Source organism: Danio rerio, chromosome 21, assembly GCF_049306965.1.
Source record: "Danio rerio strain Tuebingen ecotype United States chromosome 21, GRCz12tu, whole genome shotgun sequence".
Lineage (NCBI taxonomy): Eukaryota > Metazoa > Chordata > Actinopteri > Cypriniformes > Danionidae > Danio > Danio rerio.
This window is the reverse complement of record NC_133196.1, coordinates 5,049,879-5,070,000: the sequence shown is the minus strand read 5'-3', so window position 1 is coordinate 5,070,000 and position 20,122 is coordinate 5,049,879. Positions and strand designations below refer to the sequence as shown.

The following is a 20,122-nucleotide window of genomic DNA, read 5'->3' as shown; positions in this document are numbered from 1 at the left end:
GACTATTATCATAAGCACACAAATATTGCACACAATGGCGCAACACAAAAAATGTGCAACAGTCTTACAACCATATACATTTTATATAATCATTATTCGTTTGTTTAATTTAATATTCACCTCACTTAATGAGAATGATGAGCACAATGTTTACAGCACAAGACTATTCTTGGTTTAATTTTGGAGCCACTTGGAGATCGTCCTCCTTGTTCAGTCGTGTCCTTAAATTTTAATATGTGCAAGAACCATAAAGGTGTCAAAGTTTATTATTGTCCTGCAGAATCAATCTGCTGCAACTAACGCCATTGTTGTGATGTTAATCTAGCATAATTACCCCAGGGGTCACAAATAAAATATAATAACTGATAAAATATGATCATTCTAATAAAATATATGAGATTTTTGGAAATCACCAAGCATTTGGAAATCACCTCATTGTCTCCCGACCCCTACTTTGAGAACCACTGCACTAGATTACGCTTATTCGACCAATAATACTGCCAATAATAATAACAACATTATACTAATGCAGATTGTTATAAATATGTTGGTGTATGACAGGGCCCTTTATGTTAGTTTAATCAAACACAAGCAAAAAAAAAGCATATGTATGAAGGACAGACTTATTTTTAAGGCTACATCAAGATTAAGCTGCATTTTGATAAGCCTTAAACCCTGATAAAGAGATAAATCAAGATTAAATCAGCTTTTAGACTTACACTTTAATTCAGCTTCGGTTCTGGATTCAAAACGGACTCGTTAAACCGGACACACACGCACACGGACTCATATTTGCACACATGCGCACACACACCATAAATAATCTTTAAGTCACATGTGAACCGCTGATTAATAAGCACCCCAAGGAGACATGAGGAAAACGATGCCAAAAACAGATGTGTGTCCAAACCACACAGAAGATGACCAGAACACACTGAACACAGATGACACGTAAGTTTAATGGCAAGAAACATAATGGGCATAAACACCCCTTTTGTATTTATTCAATTCAATTCATCGAATTTTGTATGTAAATGTATCAACTAAATTAATTTATTATATTTATTAATTAAAAATAACTCTCCTTTGAGATATTTAGGATATACAGTTGTTAACAATTGTTGACTAAAGTTCTTACTGATTCTGGTATGTGTATGCAAAAAATGCTAATATTACTTAAACCAATTAAAAATGCAATAAATAATAATTAAAAATAATTACAATTCTAAATATAAATAAAACTATTATGAATATAAATAACAAATATTATTGTTGCTATAATGATTATTATAGGCATTAATATTTTATTTTTTATTATTTACTTTTTATTATTTATAATATTTATATTTATTATTATTATTATAATAACTAGTAATAACAATAATAAAATTACTTATTGTTAAATAATAATAAAAATATCAATAATAAGTATTAATAATAACATGATCATCATTAATAATAATTAAAATAATATTTAAATTATAATCATCAATATTGTTAACAAGAACAATAATATAATAATTATTATCATTTAATTATTACTGGTAATAATATCAATTATAAATATAAATGATAAAAAACAAATATAAATAGATTAATAATTATTAAAACAAATAATACAAATAATAATAATAATAATAATAATAATTTAATATATACATGAGATTAATTAAAATTGTTAATACCAAACATATAAATAATAATTATATGTTTTTGTATTAACAATTTTAATTAATCTTATGTATGTATTAAATTTTATTGCTATTGATATTATTTAAATAATAAATATTATTAATTTTGACTAATTATTATTATTGATGATGATATTAATAATCAGTCAAATAGTCAAAATTAATAATAATTATTATTTAAATAATATCAATAGCAATAAAAAGTATCAATGTTAACATCATCATTATCAATAATAATTAAAACAAAAATATTTAAAGTTATAATCATCAATAATTATAACAACAACAACTATTATTATTATATGACTATAACTGTTAATAATATCAATTATAAATATAGATTATATAGTAAAAACAATTATACATATAAATAATAAGATTAATAATTATTAAGAAAAAAATACAAATAATAATAATTATTAAATAATAACAACAGTATTAATAAATGTTATTATTAATATAATGATCAATAATGATGATTATAGCATAATAATATTAATAATGAATAATGAATAATAATAATAATAATAATATTACATTTTAATAATTATAAACAATGAAAACAATTATAAATATTTATCAAATTAATAATATTAATTTAATAATACTATTTATTCAATAATAATAATATCAATAATTTAAATTATTATTATTATCCTCTATGCACCCTGAAATATTTGCTTAACCACAAAACAATTTCTTAATAATATTAAATACTTCTTAATTGCTCAACATCAGCAGGACACTCACCACAGGAGTGGTCAAAGAGGCGTGGCCACTGAGGAAAGAGCTAGACACTGATAGGCTGAGACCAAGAGCAGGCTCCACCTCCTCCGGAAGCCCAGCAGGAGGAGGAAGAGTTGAAAAAGCAGAAGAGGAGGATGAAGGAGGAAAAGTAGTAGTGTTGGAGGCCTGAAGCACAACAGGAGAAAGAAGATACAGAACAGAAGAAAAGATCACAGTGAGTTAAAGCAACTCGGCAGGAAAATATAGTAAAAGCTGGAAAAAGTAGAAGTAGGAAAAGTAAAGGCAACAAGAGAGTCTAAAGCAGGGATCACCAAACTTGTTCCTGGAGGGCCGGTGTCCTGCAGATTTTAGCTCCAACCCTAATCAAACACACCTGAACAAGCTAATCAAGGTCTTATAGGTATACTTGAAACACCCAGGCAGTTGTGTTGAGGCAAGTTGGAGCTAAACCCTGCAGGGTCACCGGCCCTCCTGGACCGAGATTGGTGACCCCTGGTCTAAAGAAACCCTTTTCTTATACATCAGGGTTATTATTAGGGGTGTAATGGTTCACATTTGATCCAAAACGCACATGGCCCACAGATTAAAAACTTTTTAGAATTTGTAGGTTAATCCAACATGATAATAATTGCAGAGAGATCGGCTCCCGCATCATTCAAATCACATGTATCAAAGCATTTTGGCTTCCCCGTAAAATATAATCCTGACGGAAGAAGTTGTGGTGGGACTTACTTACCTACTTAAATGCTTTCTTAGGCTGGTAAATAAAGGTGTTTTCCGTCACTGCTTGTTTAGCCTGCATTAATGCATTCAGAATAAAGCTGCACGACTAAACATTGAAAGGTCGTGATCTCAATTTAAACCCGCGCAACATAAATGATAAACGATAATGATTTGATCATGTTTATTAATCCTTCTAAGCGCTGGCTTTAATTGCCAATCTTAAAAGGGTCACGAAACACCAAAACACATTTTTTTGAGATGTTGACAGTCATATATATGTCCCACGCTGCTATAAACACCATTAGGACACATATACTTCACTAAAAAGTGAAAATTTGTGGTTTTTGCGTTATTTCGAGCAAATTCGTTCTTCTGGTTTGAAACTAAATTTTGAAGCTGCGTCACAGCCATGAGATAATAGCGTGTATTCCAGTGTGTAGACTGGACGTCTGTACCTGGAAGTACTTTGTGACGTCGCTGAGCGTGCAGCATTAATTCATGAGATAGACTTGGCTCAAATCAATCAGCGCACTCTATTGTGTATGCGGTGCAATTTTATTAATATGCATGACAGCTTCGAAGACCTTTACCTGTTACAGTGTTCAGACAGCAAAGAGACGCCACATGTGTTGCCAAAACAAGCGAGAGAAGAAGAATTGTTTGGAGTTACGGGTCATCAGTGTTGCTTTTATTATTTGCTGGAATGAAGGTTTTGTTTTCATTTTCCTGCTATGAGAGCGCAGCTGGACTCACCTGTGGATCAGTGCATGAGACGCTCGACAACAATACGTGTCTAAGGAAATTTTTTTTTTTACCCGAGAGCTTTACTCATCTGGAAATGGTGAAATCTGGATTTGCTGCTCGTCTCCTCTTAATAAAGACACTGTTTTAGTTGGTGTTGATAGTCCTGTCTCTACAGATCTGGTGAGCGATCAGTGCTCTTTGTTTGTTTATTAAGAGGCAAAGTTAGTTCGTATCGTCAGCAGTACTCTTTCAGTGTTTAAAGACGGACCTTAGTCAAATGATTTCTAAGCTACTAAGTTTACAGTACGTTAATATCACTACAATATTATAGACTGAAAGATCTGCTGTAAATGCTGCTCTCCGAGTATAAACATGTGAACACCGTCGTGTAGGATTTTTGCCACATTTTGTGACAGGACAGTCTACACACACACACGGCTTTCTGACGCTACCTACCGACACAGTCACTGTCTTTCTCCCCTATGTCTGTGTGTATGTTTTGCCTCTGTAAAAATCAGCGTGTGATCAAATCGAAACTCCCATTTTTATGCACTTCCCCTACTCCGACACTCCCCCCTAAACAGAGCTGGACACGCCCACTTTCCTGACTTTTTCCAAACTAGAGGTGTGAAAACACCCCGCTGAAACGGGGGTTTCGTGGCCCTTTAAGCCAATTGCAATCGCTTGTTTTTGGTTCAATTTGGACTTTCCCCAACCAATCGCAGAGCCCGGGGGACCAGAGTGAGTGCTTTGACTTGGTCCCACCCTGGTCTGGTTTAGCAATTTTACTAATTTGGTGATGGTTAAGTTCTTTTCATTGCCTTTAAAGAGGAATAACTGACCAAAAACATAGGAGGTTGAGAAAATTTTTGCTCATATAAAAGACATTTTCACATGCTATTTAGAGGCTTTTGCATCTGAACTCTTCATATATATAAATATGAACTCTTAAGAAATCAAGTTGATTTTCATGTTGCCTTTGAACAAGAAAACACTAAAGGAGAGAAAACAAAACAAAACTATGTGAGCTAATTCCCCAAATTTGTATTTAAAGCAACAAAAATAAATAAACAAAGAAACAAATAAATAGAAAAACAAAAAACAAACAAACAAATAAATAAATAAATAAAAAATTTGGGGGCACAAATTCAACAGCAGGACAGGTCTATAATCTTCGCAATCTGATAATATCTGTAACATTTTTACAATAAAAAACATCCATAGTTTCCACTCTCCTTTACATTGACCCTGACAGGGCCACCAAAGCTGCTACATGAGGCCTAATCTAATCTAACGTACCTGAGTTTGACCTCTGAGCTTTAGGAGCGTGACCTCTGACCTGATAACATGCGTTTGATGTGATCATAACTCACCAGTTGTCTGAGTTTTGGAGGCAGCGCTGGTGGTGGGACCCGTTCGTGCGGATCTGCAGCTGAAGCAGGAATGGAGTCGGAGCTGCTGTAGGAGTCGTTGAGGCCGTAAACCTCCTGAAAGCGCTTGTTCCTGCGCTGCTCGTAAATACTCTCGCTCTGAGGCAGCTGGTAGAAGACGGACGGCTGCGGCTCAGAGTAATCCTCCACAAACTGCATGTATTGCAGGACTACACAGAGAAAACAGATGAATTAGAATTACATTTGAATTCTTTTATGTTTTCCCCAATTTCTGTTTAACGGAGAGAAGATTTTTTTAAACACATTTCTAAACATAATAGTTTTAATAACTCATCTCCAATAACTGATTTCTTTTATTTTTGCCTTGATGATAGTATATAATAATTGACTAGATATTTTTTAAGATATTAGTAATCAGCTTAAAGTGACATTTAAAGGCTTAACTAGATTAATTAGGTAAGTTAAGGTAATAAATAACGATGGTTTGTTCTGTAGACAACCGGAAAAAAATGCTTAAGGAAGCTAATAATATTGACAATAAAATGGTTAAAAAAAATTAAAACTGCTTTTATTCTAGCCAAAATAAAACACATAGGACTTTTGCCAGAATAAAAAATATTATAGGAAATACTGTGAAAATTACTTTGCTCTGTAAAACATCATTTGGGAAATATTTGAAAGAGAAAGAAAAAAATTCACAGAAGGGCGGATAATTTTAACGTCAACTGCATATTCTGCGTTTCGATTGATGAAAAAGCATCTTTAAAAGACAGTGTTGTGTAAGTGACTTTAAAAAAAGTAATTCATTACTAATTACATGATCGATAAAGTATTTTAAATAATGTACTAATTACTCTGGCTGAAAAGTATTTAATTACTTAAGTAGCTTAACACATTACTTCTTAAAATCCCTATAAATGTCAACTGGATAGACATGAAATAAAAAACACAATTGATGAAATCTGATCAAATTTATGTTGAAACTGAGCAGATTGAAATTTAAAGAGCTCCTATTATGGGTTTTTGAGAATGACCATCGATGTAGTAACACCGCTCTTAGGGCCTAATCACACTATGCTATCCGAACCGTGCCCAGGCCCTTTTCCCGGATCGTTCGAGAAGTTTGAGTGCCCTGAATCACGCTCAGACACAGTTCACTTGGCCGGCCCTGGCCCGTTTGGAAGGGGTATTATAAAAGAAAAAACTTTTCGACAATCGAAGACATTCGCATTCAGACGAGATTGGATTTCTTATTGGACCGCAGAGTTTGCAAAAAAAAAGCAAATTTGCTAAAAAGTACATTTGTAAACAAAAAAGTCATTTGCGGTCAAAGTAGTTCACTAGAACTTCTTCATGTCCAGTTGAAGTTTACATACACTTTAAAAACATAACCCTGTTTTAAAAGATGTCTGACGTTTAGTCATACTAAACCTTTACTATTTTAGGTCTGTTAGGATTACCTAAATGATTTACATTTGTTAAATGCCAGAATAATGAGAGAATTCATTATTAATTTCTAGATAGTCTAAAGTTTTCCTTGGTATTTTTTTAGCTTTGCTTTTAAACTGTATAACTTTGGTCAAATGTTTTGGTTGTCCTTCCACAAGCTTCTCACAATAGTTTAAAGGAATTTTGGCCCATTCCTCCTGACAGAACCACAAATTTTCTATAGGATTGAGCTCAGGGCTTTGTGATGGCCACTCCAAAACATTCACTCTGTTGTCCTCAAAGCACATTTTAACTAATTTGGCAGTTTGCGTAGGGTCATGGTCTGTTTGGAAGACCCATTTGTGGCCAAGTTTTAATTTCCCGGCTGATGTTTTGAGATGTTGCTTCAGTATTTCTACATAATGTTCTTTCCTCATGATGGCATCTATGCTGTGAAGTGGACCAGTCCCTCCTGCAGCAAAACAGCACCACAACATGATGCTGCCGCCCCCATACTTCACAGTTGGGATGGTGTTCCTAGGCTTGTGCGCTTTCCCCTTTGTCCTCTAAATGTAACACTGGTCATTATGGTCAAACAGTTCAATACTAGCTCCATCAGACCACAGGACATGTCTCCAAAAATGAGTCTTTCTCCCAGTGGAATTTAGCAAATTATAATCTGGCTTTTTTGTTGATTCTGGCTTGTTGATTTTCCCATATTGTCACACAAGGAAGCAGTGTGTTTGAGGTTTTCCTTAAATACTATTCTACAGTTGTGCCTCCAATTAACTCAAATGTTGTCAATTAGCCAAGCAGAAACTTCCAAAACCTTGACATCATCATCTGAGCTTTTTCAGAGGCAGAATAATCTTATTGTATGTAAACTTGACTTTCAAGAAAAGTTATAACAATTTCTCAAAAAACATCTCTCTCATTATTCTGCTATTAAGCATAACAGAAACCAATTTGATAATTCTAATTTACCTAAAAGAGAAAAAGTTTAGTCACATTAACATCTGACTTTTTTTAAATGATTATGTGCCTTTTATACAGTGTATGTAAACTTCTGCTTTCAACTGTATATCAAATAAATTTACTTGCAAAAAATGAACCCTGAATCAGCTTCATCCATGTCTAACTTTGTCACTGACTGCTGTTTATCTGATATAACGCATAAGAAGCAGAAACGCCTGTGAGAACGGTGGGCGGGGAGAAGCAGCTCATTTGCATTAAAGGCACAGGCTACAAAAACAGCAACACGTTGCTGTGAGCGCAGGATGGGTAGAATAAATGATGTGATGGGTATTTTGAGTTGAAACTTTACAGACACATTCTGGAGACAGCAAAGGTTTATCTAACATCTTGTAAAAGGGATAAAATAGGAGCCCTCAAAATAAAAAAATCTGCTTTGTTCTGACTGATTTTTCTCTTACTCTGTTTGCCCTTTTTCTCCGGCAGAGGCGGTGGACTGTCAGCGTCTGTGTACTGTAAAACACCGTCTCCGTTGACCTGCGGCGACCCCGGTGTAACCAGTGGAAACGGCGGCGTCGGCTGCTCCTCCTCTGATAGGTTATCGTAGTGTGACGGGAGGCGCTCGTACAGAGGATACGCCGATATGATTGGTGCAGAGCGGCGCTTCTTCTGTGGGAGGGCAGGGGGAAGCACGCTATTACCCTGTCCAGGTGTGAGGGGTGGAGTCCAGTAGTCTAGGGAGGCCTGATTGGTTACTGGAGCGCTGAAGCGTGGGCGTGCAGGGATGTGGGCGGGGCTTAGAGATTGAGACTCAGTGTTGCACTCTGGAAGAGGGCTCAGACTGCCGCCAGTGTTGGTGGGAAACGGCAGCGGTTCCGAGACGGACAGATCCTGATTTAAAAAGTCGTAATCTGGATCGTATCCCTCTGTAAAAAGAAAAGAAACAAAGAAGTTAATCCTGATAAGTTATTGATGGTCAAGTTAATTTATTTATTAGTTAAGTTAGTGGATGAACTATAGAGTGATAACTTCAAAGTAATAATAAATAACAATAAACTAACAAAAAAAGCAGCTCAGAGATAGAGTATGTTCATATATTGTTTTATTATGACTTTCACCTTTTTAAATTTTATTATAATTAAATAACTTTTTTATTGTGAATACACATATGATATGAATTTTGATATAATATATTGATGTATTATATATATGCTCTATGCAATATTGCAGTTTATACAACAGTTCTGTCTGGTTCTCGAATCTGATTGGCTGATAGCCATGATATATTCAAGTAATATCAGCACCCGTACAGCCTCTTTACCCTTTGTGTATTACTCCGCCCACATACAGCCAGCAAAAAGCAGACACTACAGATGTAAAGTTTAAAAGATGCTTGCTCAGCTGTTTAACTGTCAGCTTATGATTGGAATCCAACGCGGAAGAAAGTAGTTCCTCATACAAAAGGGTTTTGAAGACTCTCCATGTATGATTTTGTTTTTATATACACAATTATGCCGTCAAACTGTTGTATAAACGCAATATCACACTCGTAGCAGTGCGATATGGCTGTATATCGGCACTGGTGGGGGCACTAAAGCAACGCACGCCTCCCAACAGTGCCGATATACAGCCATATCGCACTGCTACTCGTGTGATATTGCTCATTTATACAACAGTTTTGTCCGGTTCTCGAATCCGATTGGCTGATAGCCATGAGATATTAAAGTAATATCAGCACTCCTTCAGCCTCTTCACCCTTGTGTATTACTCTGCCCACATGAGTGGCAAAGCAGAGTACTACAGTTTTACAAATATTGCAGCTGTTGGACAACATAATGCACTTTTGAGGCTTTTTAGGCGAGAATGTAGTTGTTTAGATTGCAACTATGCAATTCATTTATAAAGATAGTGCCTATTTTAAATATTTATAATTTCGGAGATCGTCGGTGGCCATTAGCTTGTCATACTAAGCAGAGCAAAGACGATTGATGTTCTGCCACAAGATGGCGACAGAGACTGCAAAATAGGCGCTTAGTGGAGAATAACAGCATATTTTTTCAGTGTACGTTTCAAACTACAGCTGAACAAATCATTATTAAATAGGTAAATGACTTTCTAAATCGATCTCTTTCTTTTGTATTTTGTAGTGCTGTATTCATACCATAGTAATCTGCTAGTGTTTGTTTTGGCTTTTTCGGGAGTTAATTATTGTGTTCTCCCGATTGCAACAGAAAAATACTTGGAAATCTCTGTAGACTGATGGCATTTCACGCCGTTCAGCCTTGTAATTCTAAAATGTGAGCAAAATCAGCTGTTTTCTCATCACTTCAGACATTACACTAGAGAATCATTCAAACACTAGCTCTAAAGTGACGTTGGTGAATGAGCAACGGCTTCTGCTGTTCTGACGGTCAGCTTCAGAGGTGTATGAACGGCGGAAATAAAGTTCCTTTTGCAGTAGCATGCGATCTAGTCGCAGAAACTCAAATATTTTAAAGCATCTAACTCAAATCATATCCGAATTTTCAACATACAGAGATGATCGGAGCTCTACGCAGTTTCCAGACTACCCTGCATTGGAAATGAATGACTTCCGGTCTGTCGCTTGTCATATGCAGAGGAAAGTCGGCTTGAGGCGCAAGAAATTTATTATAGAAGAAAAAAAGACCTGCAATGGCTTCTCCTACCTCTAAAAAAACAAAAACATTTTTCTGTCTGATATTTGCTGTCAGTTTATCAGGAAGTGACGATTTTGTCCTTTTTGACTCATTGGATGGAAATGCTGCTTTATTTCATGCAATATAACATTTTAATTTGAACCTTTGTATGAAACATTACTGAAGAAACTCAATCAGCTAACAGAAATGAGAAAACAAAACACACTCCCAATCAGTGTGTATGTACCAAGCGTTTCACAGCTGGTGTTGCGAGAGCACTGTCCACTGTCCCGCTCCAGAGACGAAAGCTGCTCATCAGATTTGCTGAGTTTTCCCATGCTGTTACAGGGAGAAAGACGAGGAGATTCTCCATCATATGACTGACTGCCGCCTGAGAAACGCCTCTGGAGGAGATCCACATCAAAGTCCTGCTGCTGGAGCACAGACAACACACACTTACACACACACCACAATGCAGACCTGCACAACTATTTCAGTGTGTGGTTTTAAAAATCACTTGTCTGTAAAATGTTTAGCTTTCTTTGCTGGCATGACAAAAAAAAAACTGCATAACATAAAAACTGTAATACTAAAGCAGTCTTAAACATTGATAGTGCATTTGATCAAAAATATTAACAAGTAAATTTATTTTTTACTATTTAAATAATTTATTCAAATTTCAATATATATTTTTTTATCTAAAATAAATGATTAAATATTGAAATAAAATTTGTATTTTTGCTAATAAATTAGTAATGATTAAATAGTGAAAGTCACAGAAAATGTACGATTATTAAAAAGCCAATTTAAAACTCAAATATTTGTATTATTATTTGTATTAATCTATTATTATTAATTTCTAGACATTCTAAAGTTGACACACATCTCCTTGGTAGTTTTTAGCTTTGCTTTTAAACTGTATAACTTTGGTCAAATGTTTTGGGTGTCCTTCCACAAGCTTCTCACAATAGTTTGCATGAATTTTGGCCCATTTCACCTGACAGATTTGGTGTAACTGAGTCAAATTTATTGTCTTGCTTGCACAAGCTTTTTTGACTCTGCCCACAAATTTTCTATAGAATTGAGATCAGGGCTTTGTGATAGCCACTCCAAAACATTCACTCTGTTCTCCTTAAAGCACATTTGAACTTATTTGGCAGTATGCTTAGGGTCATGGTCTGTTTGGAAGACCCATTTGTGGCCAAGTTTTAATTTCCCGGCTGATGTCTTGAGATGTTGCTTCAGTATTTCTACATAATGTTCTTTCTTCATGATGGCATCTATGCTGTGAAGCTGACCAGTCCCTCCTGCAGCAAAACAGCCCCACAACATGATGCTGCCGCCCCCATACTTCACAGTTGGGATGGTGTTCCTAGGCTTGTAAGCTTTCTCCTTTGTCCTCCAAATGTAACACTGGTCATTATGGCCAAACAGTTCAATACTAGCTCCATCAGACCACAGGACATGTCTCCAAAAATTAGTCTTTCTCCCAGTGTAATTTAGCAAATTGTAATCTGGCTTTGTTGTTGATTCTGGCTTGTTGATTTTCCCATGTTGTCACAGAAGGAAGCAGTGTGTTTGAGGATTCCCTTCAATACTATTCTACAGTTGTGCCTCCAATTAACTCAAATGTTGTCAATTAGCCAATCAGAAACTTCCAAAACCTTGACATCATCATCTGAGCTTTTACAGAGGCAGAATAATCTTATTGTACGTAAACTTGACTTTCAAGAAAAGTTATAACAATTTCTCAAAAAACATCTTTCTCATTATTCTGCTATTAAGCATAAACAAATTTAATAATCCTAACTTACTTAAAAGAGAAAAAGCTTAGTCACATTAAGATCTGACTTTTTTTTTAAATGGTTATGTGCCTTTTATTCAGTGCATGTAAACTTCTGCTTTCAACTGTACATTAGTATCTTGAAAATAACTAGTAAAATGTAATGTACTGTCATCATAGCACGGAATTTAGTTGCACATAACAATATATCTTCAAAAAATAAATGAAAAAAATAAATAAAATAAAAACAAGGGAGAAAAAAAAGAAGCAAAAAAAAGCCACCTAAAAAAAACTTCAGAAAAAAAAAAGAGCAAAAGTATATAAAGTAAGTATTGCTTATATCAAAAGTATTGCTTATTTTCCAGATAGTACTACAGTTATTATATTCCTTTAAATATGAAAGGGCAAAGACTTATTTGGATTTCGAATGTGTTGTTGTACCTGTCTGAGGGCTCCAGGAGGCAGGCTGAGGCTACACGGACCCCGGCTCATCGGGGCCACCACTGCCACACGGGTGGGTGACGGGGCCGACTGACGCTTCTTCGGAGGCAGAGCCGGTGGACTACGGCAGAATATGCAGATTTATGTAAATGAGCTCGCCAGTATGATACAAACAGTGCAACAAGGTCAAAGAAAACGAGCACAGACGGTCTGTTAGTGAGGGTCCGGAATGAAGTTTAATTGAACACACACAGAGACACACAGAAAAGCAGCAGAGCAGATATTGGGTTTCCCTGACTATTCTTTACACTTCAATAATAACCATGGAAACATCAGAATAAACTAATGAGGGAGAAATCAAAGCGGGATGCGCTTCTAGAACTAAATACTGAAGGAATGTGTTCCGTTTAGAACATTTTGTCTCATAATCTGTTTTTTAAATATATAGCAGTGCTTCCCACACATAGGCTCTAACTTGGGTGGCCGCCCAGGTATATCAACAACCGACCAAGTATATTTAGTGACACTTTTTTTTTTTTTTTACTGTTATTAACATCCTTCACATTTTTATATCCGCCCAATAACAAAGCATCCAGGATTGATTAAGTAGTGGAACATTTATCTCGTTTACCCATTTCGTTCTTTGTGCGCGAGACCTGTCAACACTCCCACAAGCTACGTTTCCATCTAGCTATTTTTATGTGCATTTTGGATATGTGCATAAAAAATCAGTTAATAAAAACCAGAGATGTATAGTAACGAAGTAGAACTACTTCACTACTGTACTTAAGTACTAAAAGGCAGTATCTGTACTTTACTGGAGTATTATTTTTTTCTCCTACTTCCACTTTTACTTAAGTACATATTTTCCATGAGTTTAATACTTTTACTCCGATAGATTTTTTATGTGCTGCATCGTTACTCGTTACTAGGGGTGTCAAAATGATTGAAATCAGTTCAGTAATAATAGGTCATAACCGGTTATTACGTGATGACGTCATTTATCTCCTATGCGCGATGTCGCAATACTATGGCGAAGGACGGAGGAGCGAGGGCGAGAGAAGGCGGCACAGCACTCCAGCCGCTAGTTTACTATTGGGGAGAAATGTTGTAAAACTTCACCTCTGCCTATCTCTCGCTCTCTCACTTTGGACATTTGACCCGCTGGCCAGTTTTTAAGGTAACTTTTCCTCTCTTCTTAGCTGTTAAAGCTGTGGATCTAGACATGAGCGTGCCTCATGTGCAATTAAGTTTTCTCCACTGTGTCTATTACCTGTGATAAACGCGTATTCTTCCCGCCATGGGTGAACAGCGCTTATATTTCTAAAGCCCTTTCTGTAGGGGACAATAACCAATCATAGACCCGCCTGTCAGCGCTCAAAAAGCAGGCGGGATAATATTGACATGAGTTTATTAGCTGTAAATGCTCGTGCTGTCTTCTGTGCATGAGTTTTGTTTGATACATCCAGAAAAAGTGTTTTCTTTGAGCAGGTCAAATTAAGGGCACAGTTCGTATATCTGACTGCTGTATTAAAGGACAAAATTTTATTACAAAAAACCCTTTAACTGTCACACCAAGACAAAAGCAATAGAATTTTTTTTATTGCATTTCTTAACTCCTAATGTCGCTAGTTAACACAATCAGTGCATTTTTATTTAACACATCACATAATTTCTAAAATATCAGCCTCTACCAAATGGTTGAGATGTTGGTTTATGGTAAAAGTACCAGAATTAATAAATATACTACAGAAAATATGAACTGTAAGACCAATTTCATTAAAAACATGATAAAAAATAAATAACAATTATTACTAAATCATAGCCATAAGCCATAAAATATTTCAGATTTTCATTTAACACAGTAATATAAACATTTTCCAGTTTTTTTTTACAATAAAATCAAAATCAAGTGAATTAGTGAAGCAGGATTTAGTTTGCTTGTTTAGTTTAGTTTCACGAGTGCTTCCAGAAGACAGAACTCCTGTTTATTGTGGTATTAACCAATCAAACTTCAAAACTCCCAAAGTGTGAGTGTGTGTTTGTGTGTGTGTGTGTGAGTGAGATTGAATAATGTGTGAGTAAGAGAAAACAACAGTGTGATTGTACCTGTGTGTGCGTCTGTGTGTGTGTGTGTGTGTGTGTGTGTGTGTGTGTGTGTGTGTAAGAGAGAGTGTAAAAACAATTGCAACCTATGTAATGTCCCCATAATTCACAAAAATGTGTGTGTGAGAGAGAGAGAGAGAGAGAGAGAGAACTGTGTGTGTGAGAGTGTATGAATGTGTGAGAGTGGGGAGAGAGTGGGAGAGAGTGTACATTTAGGTGTGTGCAGGGCAGTGTGTGTGTGTGTGTGTGTGTGTGTGTGTGAGAGAGAGAGAGAGAGAGTATGTATGTGAGTGAACATGCTGAATTATCTCATCAGTGAAGGCATTTTCTGGTAAAAGGGCCTGACGATGTGAGTTCTTGTACCATAGAAACTATTTACAGAGAAAAACAGTATCATAAGCCATGTTTCTTTTCGTTCTGCTTAATCAAGTACCCCAAAAAAGATATTTAAAATAAACAAAACAATTAGTGTATTTTGACTGCTTTCTTTAATAACTACATTACACAATACTTGTACTTTTACTTTCAGTACTTGAGTAGTAAATTTTGAAATAAACTACTTGCAATACTTAAGTACAAAAAATGTTGAATACTTTTGTACTTCCACTTAAGTATGGTGCTTAAAGAGCACTTCTACTTCTACTCAAGTCAATTTTTGATAAAGCACTTGTACTTTTACTTAAGTATGGGTCTCTAGTACTTTATACATCTCTGATAAAAACGCTAAGATGTGCATCAATTTTGCAAATGGGCATAAAAAAATGTTGGATAAACGTTTTATTTGATAAGATAAGATAATAATCATTATTATCATTATTAGGACTATGGATGCCACGGTTCTCAATATAATATTGAACCATTCGGGACGACCTCCACGGTTCAATACGAGCTTGTGAATTGTGGTTTTCTCGGTTTTAGTTTAAATAATTTATGTGCTTTTTATATCTCCCCGGATTGACTGTATGTGCCGGTAAGTCCATAAGCTGAGATGAGGAAACTCCTCATTATTATTAAAATCATTATTTTTTCTATTGTTTTACTTTTCATTTATTATCATCATTATTATTATTATTTTGTATGTTTGAATCAGATTTTTATTGTACATGTTAAAAGTTACTAAAATCAACAAAAATAGTGTTAAAACATAAATGCTTGTGTTGTTTAAAGACACAGTTTATACATCTGACTGTTTTATTAAAGGACAATATTGTATTACAATTTATAGGCATAGTGTATACATCTGAATGTATTATTAAAGGACAATATTGTATTACAAATAGTATATAAATATATTTATACATTTTAATACAAGAATTGCTGTGCTGTGAAAAAAATATACAACTGTGTATGGAAAGCATCGTCAATGCACCGTGGTGCACCGAGATATCAAATTGAACTGAATCGATGGCATGATAATCGTAACCGAACAGTGAGACCAGAGTAGGTTCACAGCTCTAATTGAAATGTCAAAATTTTAACAGCCACAACTATATTTCAGCAGTTATGTGAAGCAAAAAAAAGTGCTGATTTGTTGATTTGTGATAGGTAATGCTTGAAATATAAACATCATGTCTGTTGTCCTAAGAAGCACCAATTACATCACTTGTTTCTTGTGCTTGAATGTTAAAACGGCCCTCCTATGAATTGTCAATCACTGGATTGGCCCACCAATTTGAGTTTGAGACCCCTTTTCTTTGTTATTATTTGACTATTATCTGTCATTTTCAGAATAATTAATTCAGTTCGAATTTAAAGCTGTAAGTTTTGCCTCTTTGTCTCCATCTCTGTTTAAAAGGTGAAACGGCAGTTGTTTGTAGACGTACAGTTGAAGTCAGAATTCTTAACAGCCAGAATTATTAGCCCCCCCGTTTTATTATTTTTTTCCTAATTTTTGTTTAACAGAGACATTGTTTCAGCACATTTCTAATTATAATATTTTAATAACTCATCTCTAATAACGGATTTATTTTATCTTTGGCATGATGACAGTAAATAATATTTGACTAGATATTTCTTAAGACACTTCTATACACCTTAAAGGGACATTTAAAGGCTTAACTAGGTTAACTAGGCAGGTTAGGGGAATTGGGCAAGTTATTGTATAACGATAATTTCTTCTGTAGACTATCAAAAAATATATATAGCTTAAAGAGGCTAATAATTTTGTCCTTAAAATGATGTTTAAAAGATAAAAACTGCTTTTATTCTAGCCAAAATAAAACAAATAACACTTTCTCTAGAAGAAAAAATATTATCAGACATACTGTGACCATTTCCTTGCTCTGTTAAACATCATTTGGGAAATATTTAAATAAGAAAAAAAATTAAAGGGGGGCTAATAATTCTGACTTCAACTGTATATTCTTTATGTGATATAATGTTTGCATGTATTCACATTAAGATCGATTGCAAAGCATAATTTAAAAAGACAAATATTCATTCACACTCCTTTTGGTATTTACAAATTAGGCTTCATTGGTTAGCCATGCAAATTCACTGCAACCAGTCTCTCTCCCCTGATTGGCCAGCGGTCTGCAATCCTATTGGACGCACACTGCCACACAACCACATGCAGCCACCAATCAGAGTGCGAGGGGCATGACTGTGTGATGTCATAATGCACACAGAGCACCCAATTGGCTAACGTACGTTTCCATCATCGTAGCCCTCCGCTGCCCGGTAACAGGATCGGAGCACAACTGCATCCTGTTCCTGTCCCAGGACAAGCAAACCATCACAGAAGACAGAGAAAGAAGATGAGCAGAGGAGAAACAAAGAAAAAGAATGAATGAAAATACAGGAAGACAAAGACGGCGTTTGATTGGAGGACATAAAGATGGAGAGAGAAACAAAAACAGAGACAGCAGTTGAAAGAATCACAGTGAATAAAACAAACCACATAGACTTCACCCAGAGAGGATGACATACTTAAAGTTATGAAAATAAAAATGAGTATTTAAGAAAAGCTCATTCATTTTCAGATGCAAAATTTGGTGTAGATTGGCTGGCGGCAGATATTACAACATTATATAGGAAAAATACAGATAATCAATTTAACTTTAACAATATTTACAGTTTTCTACTTCAAAAAAAGTTTGATAAAAAAATAGAATAAAAAATAAAAAAATAAAAAAAACGTATATCGGTATTATTCTGATGCCTGATATTACAACATTTTATATGTTGTAATATATATGCTGTACTGCCTCTTCACCCTTCTCTCTTGTGTATTAATCCACCCACATACAGTAATAAGCAGAGGACACTTTACAGTTTGACAAATGTTGCACTGTTGGACAACATAATGTACTTTTGAGGCCGTTTTAGTCGAGAATGTAGTTATTTAGATTGCAGCTATGCAGTTTATAAAGATAGTGCCTATTTTATATATTTATAATTTCTGAGAGATAGCATGTCGGCGGCCATCAGCCTATTGACGTTGTCCATCCATAAGGTGGCGACACAGGGTGCTTTCACACCTGCCTTATTTAGTTCGATTGAATCGCACTAGAGTTTGTTTCCCCTTTTGGTGCGGTTTGTTTGGGCAGGTGAGAATGCAGCAATCGTACTCGAGTGCGCACCAAAAGCAGACCAAATAAGCGTACCGAGACCTGCTTGAAGAGGTGGTCTCGGTACACGTTCAAACGAACCCTGGAGCGGTTTGTTTGTGGTAAGAATATGATCCGTACTAAAACGGGTCCAACCGCAAAAAGTACTGCGCTGTGCATTATGGGATATGGAGGAAAATATTTGTTGACAGCGCTTTACCAACAGAGAGAGAGAGGGGAACACATTACCTGATGGATCATTGGTAATATTTCCGCAAGATGAGCATGTCGCTGTTTAGCTAAATTAATTCACGCCTCCTCCTGAAGTGACGAGCGATGCATTAAACACTGTTTTCCAGCCGCGACTGCGCTTCATTTTCGTAATGTATAGTTTGTCTAAAGCAGGCATACAATCAGCCAGCGCAGTCGTCCCTCCAGAGTAAAAGGTTTTGTTTACTTGCGGGAGTTCACTGGCATTTTCCCGCACGTGAATTCTGACCAATCAATAAGCAGTTCATGAAATATGTTTAACAACATCTGGCCAATGAGAGATGTGGATTTTGTCAGATGACTGCATTTTGGTTCGTTTCAAATGGTTCGGACCAAAGCCAGCAGTGTGGTGTGAAAACGACCCAAAGACGGCAGAAGATGCAACAATGTATCATTTATTACCCTTGGTGCGGACCAAATGAAGCGAACTACAGATGTGAAAGCACCCACAGACAACATAAGGAAAAAATACAGCGTAATTTTTAACTACAGCTAATAAAATCATTATTAAACAGGTAAGTGATATTCTAAGTTGATACCATCGTAATTGTAGTGTATTAAGAGTGAGATGGACTCGCAAAAGGAATGTGTTTGTGTTGGCAGAAAGACAGAAGAAATCCCCGCATGTGTTTAGCGTTCTTCCTAATCGCAAACACAACAGCAGTCTGGTAGTGATTGCTCTGATTTTTTTCAGGGTTAATTATTGTGATATCCCGATTGCAACAAATAAATATTGTAGACTGTAATAGACTGTAATTATGTAGAGAGAGATCTCTGTACTTATCTTAAAATGTCTGCAAAATCAGCTGTTTTGTCATCACTTTAGACATTATGCTAGAGAATCATTCAAATACTAGCTCTAAACGTTGGTGTATTAGTAACGGTTTCTGCTGTTCTAACATCAGCTGCAGATGTGAATGAATGGCGGAAGAAAGTAGTTCCTAATACAAAGGGGTTTTTAGACTCTCAGTGTTTGATTTTCTTTTTTATACACACAATTATGCCGTTGAACTGTTGAATATACGCAATATCACACTCGTAGCATTGTGATGTGGCTGTATATCATCACTGGTGGGACACTATCCTATAATGCACGCCTCCCACCAGTATATATATATATATATATATATATATATATATATATATATATATATATATATATATATATATATATATATTAGGGCTGTCAAAATTAGCGCGTTAACGCACGTGATAAGTTTGAAATATTTAACGGAAAAAAAACAACAGAAAAAATAACGCAGTTGCAGTTTTTTAGTTCTTGTTGTGGCCTATGTGTGTTTAGGGACGGCGCGTCCATAGAGGCGACCTAGGTGGCTGCCTTGGGCAGCAGAATAGTGAGCAAACCCCCGGTCCTCACATTCATCCGCTACACCTACACTCTCCCTCACGGTCCTCTGCCTTCAATACGAATAACGGCGTGATTGTCGTTTGCCTAGAGAGCCAGTTCAGTTTGCTCTGGCCCTGCGTGTGTATAACCTGTATAATCTATGTATATAATATAATATATAATATAACATATATATAATATAGTATAATATAATGTGTATAATCATTTGACAGCCCTAATATATATATATATATATATATATATATATAAATA

At 35.6% G+C, this 20,122-nt stretch overlaps 1 protein-coding gene across 33 annotated transcripts in view; it reads right to left on the bottom strand.

The window, feature by feature from the left end:
* rapgef1b (Rap guanine nucleotide exchange factor (GEF) 1b) overlaps positions 1-20,122 on the bottom strand; it is a 104,443-nt gene that overhangs the window by 26,322 nt on the left and 57,999 nt on the right. For 6 of the 33 annotated variants that reach the window (XR_012396496.1, XM_073934349.1, NM_001328346.1 and 3 more), the window contains exons 7-12: positions 17,333-17,395; positions 12,578-12,698; positions 10,601-10,787; positions 8,158-8,622; positions 5,279-5,505; positions 2,442-2,603 (exon numbers count right to left, since the gene is read on the bottom strand). Coding sequence is in view for 28 of the 33 variants with exons in the window: in XM_073934349.1 (XP_073790450.1) it covers positions 2,442-2,603; positions 5,279-5,505; positions 8,158-8,622; positions 10,601-10,787; positions 12,578-12,698; positions 17,333-17,395 (1,225 nt within the window). In the remaining 5 variants the exon portion in view is untranslated. The remainder of the gene's footprint in view (positions 1-2,441; positions 2,604-5,278; positions 5,506-8,157; positions 8,623-10,600; positions 10,788-12,577; positions 12,699-17,332; positions 17,396-20,122) is intronic. The other 27 variants (XR_012396500.1, XR_012396498.1, XM_073934355.1 and 24 more) reach the window with 7 other exon arrangements.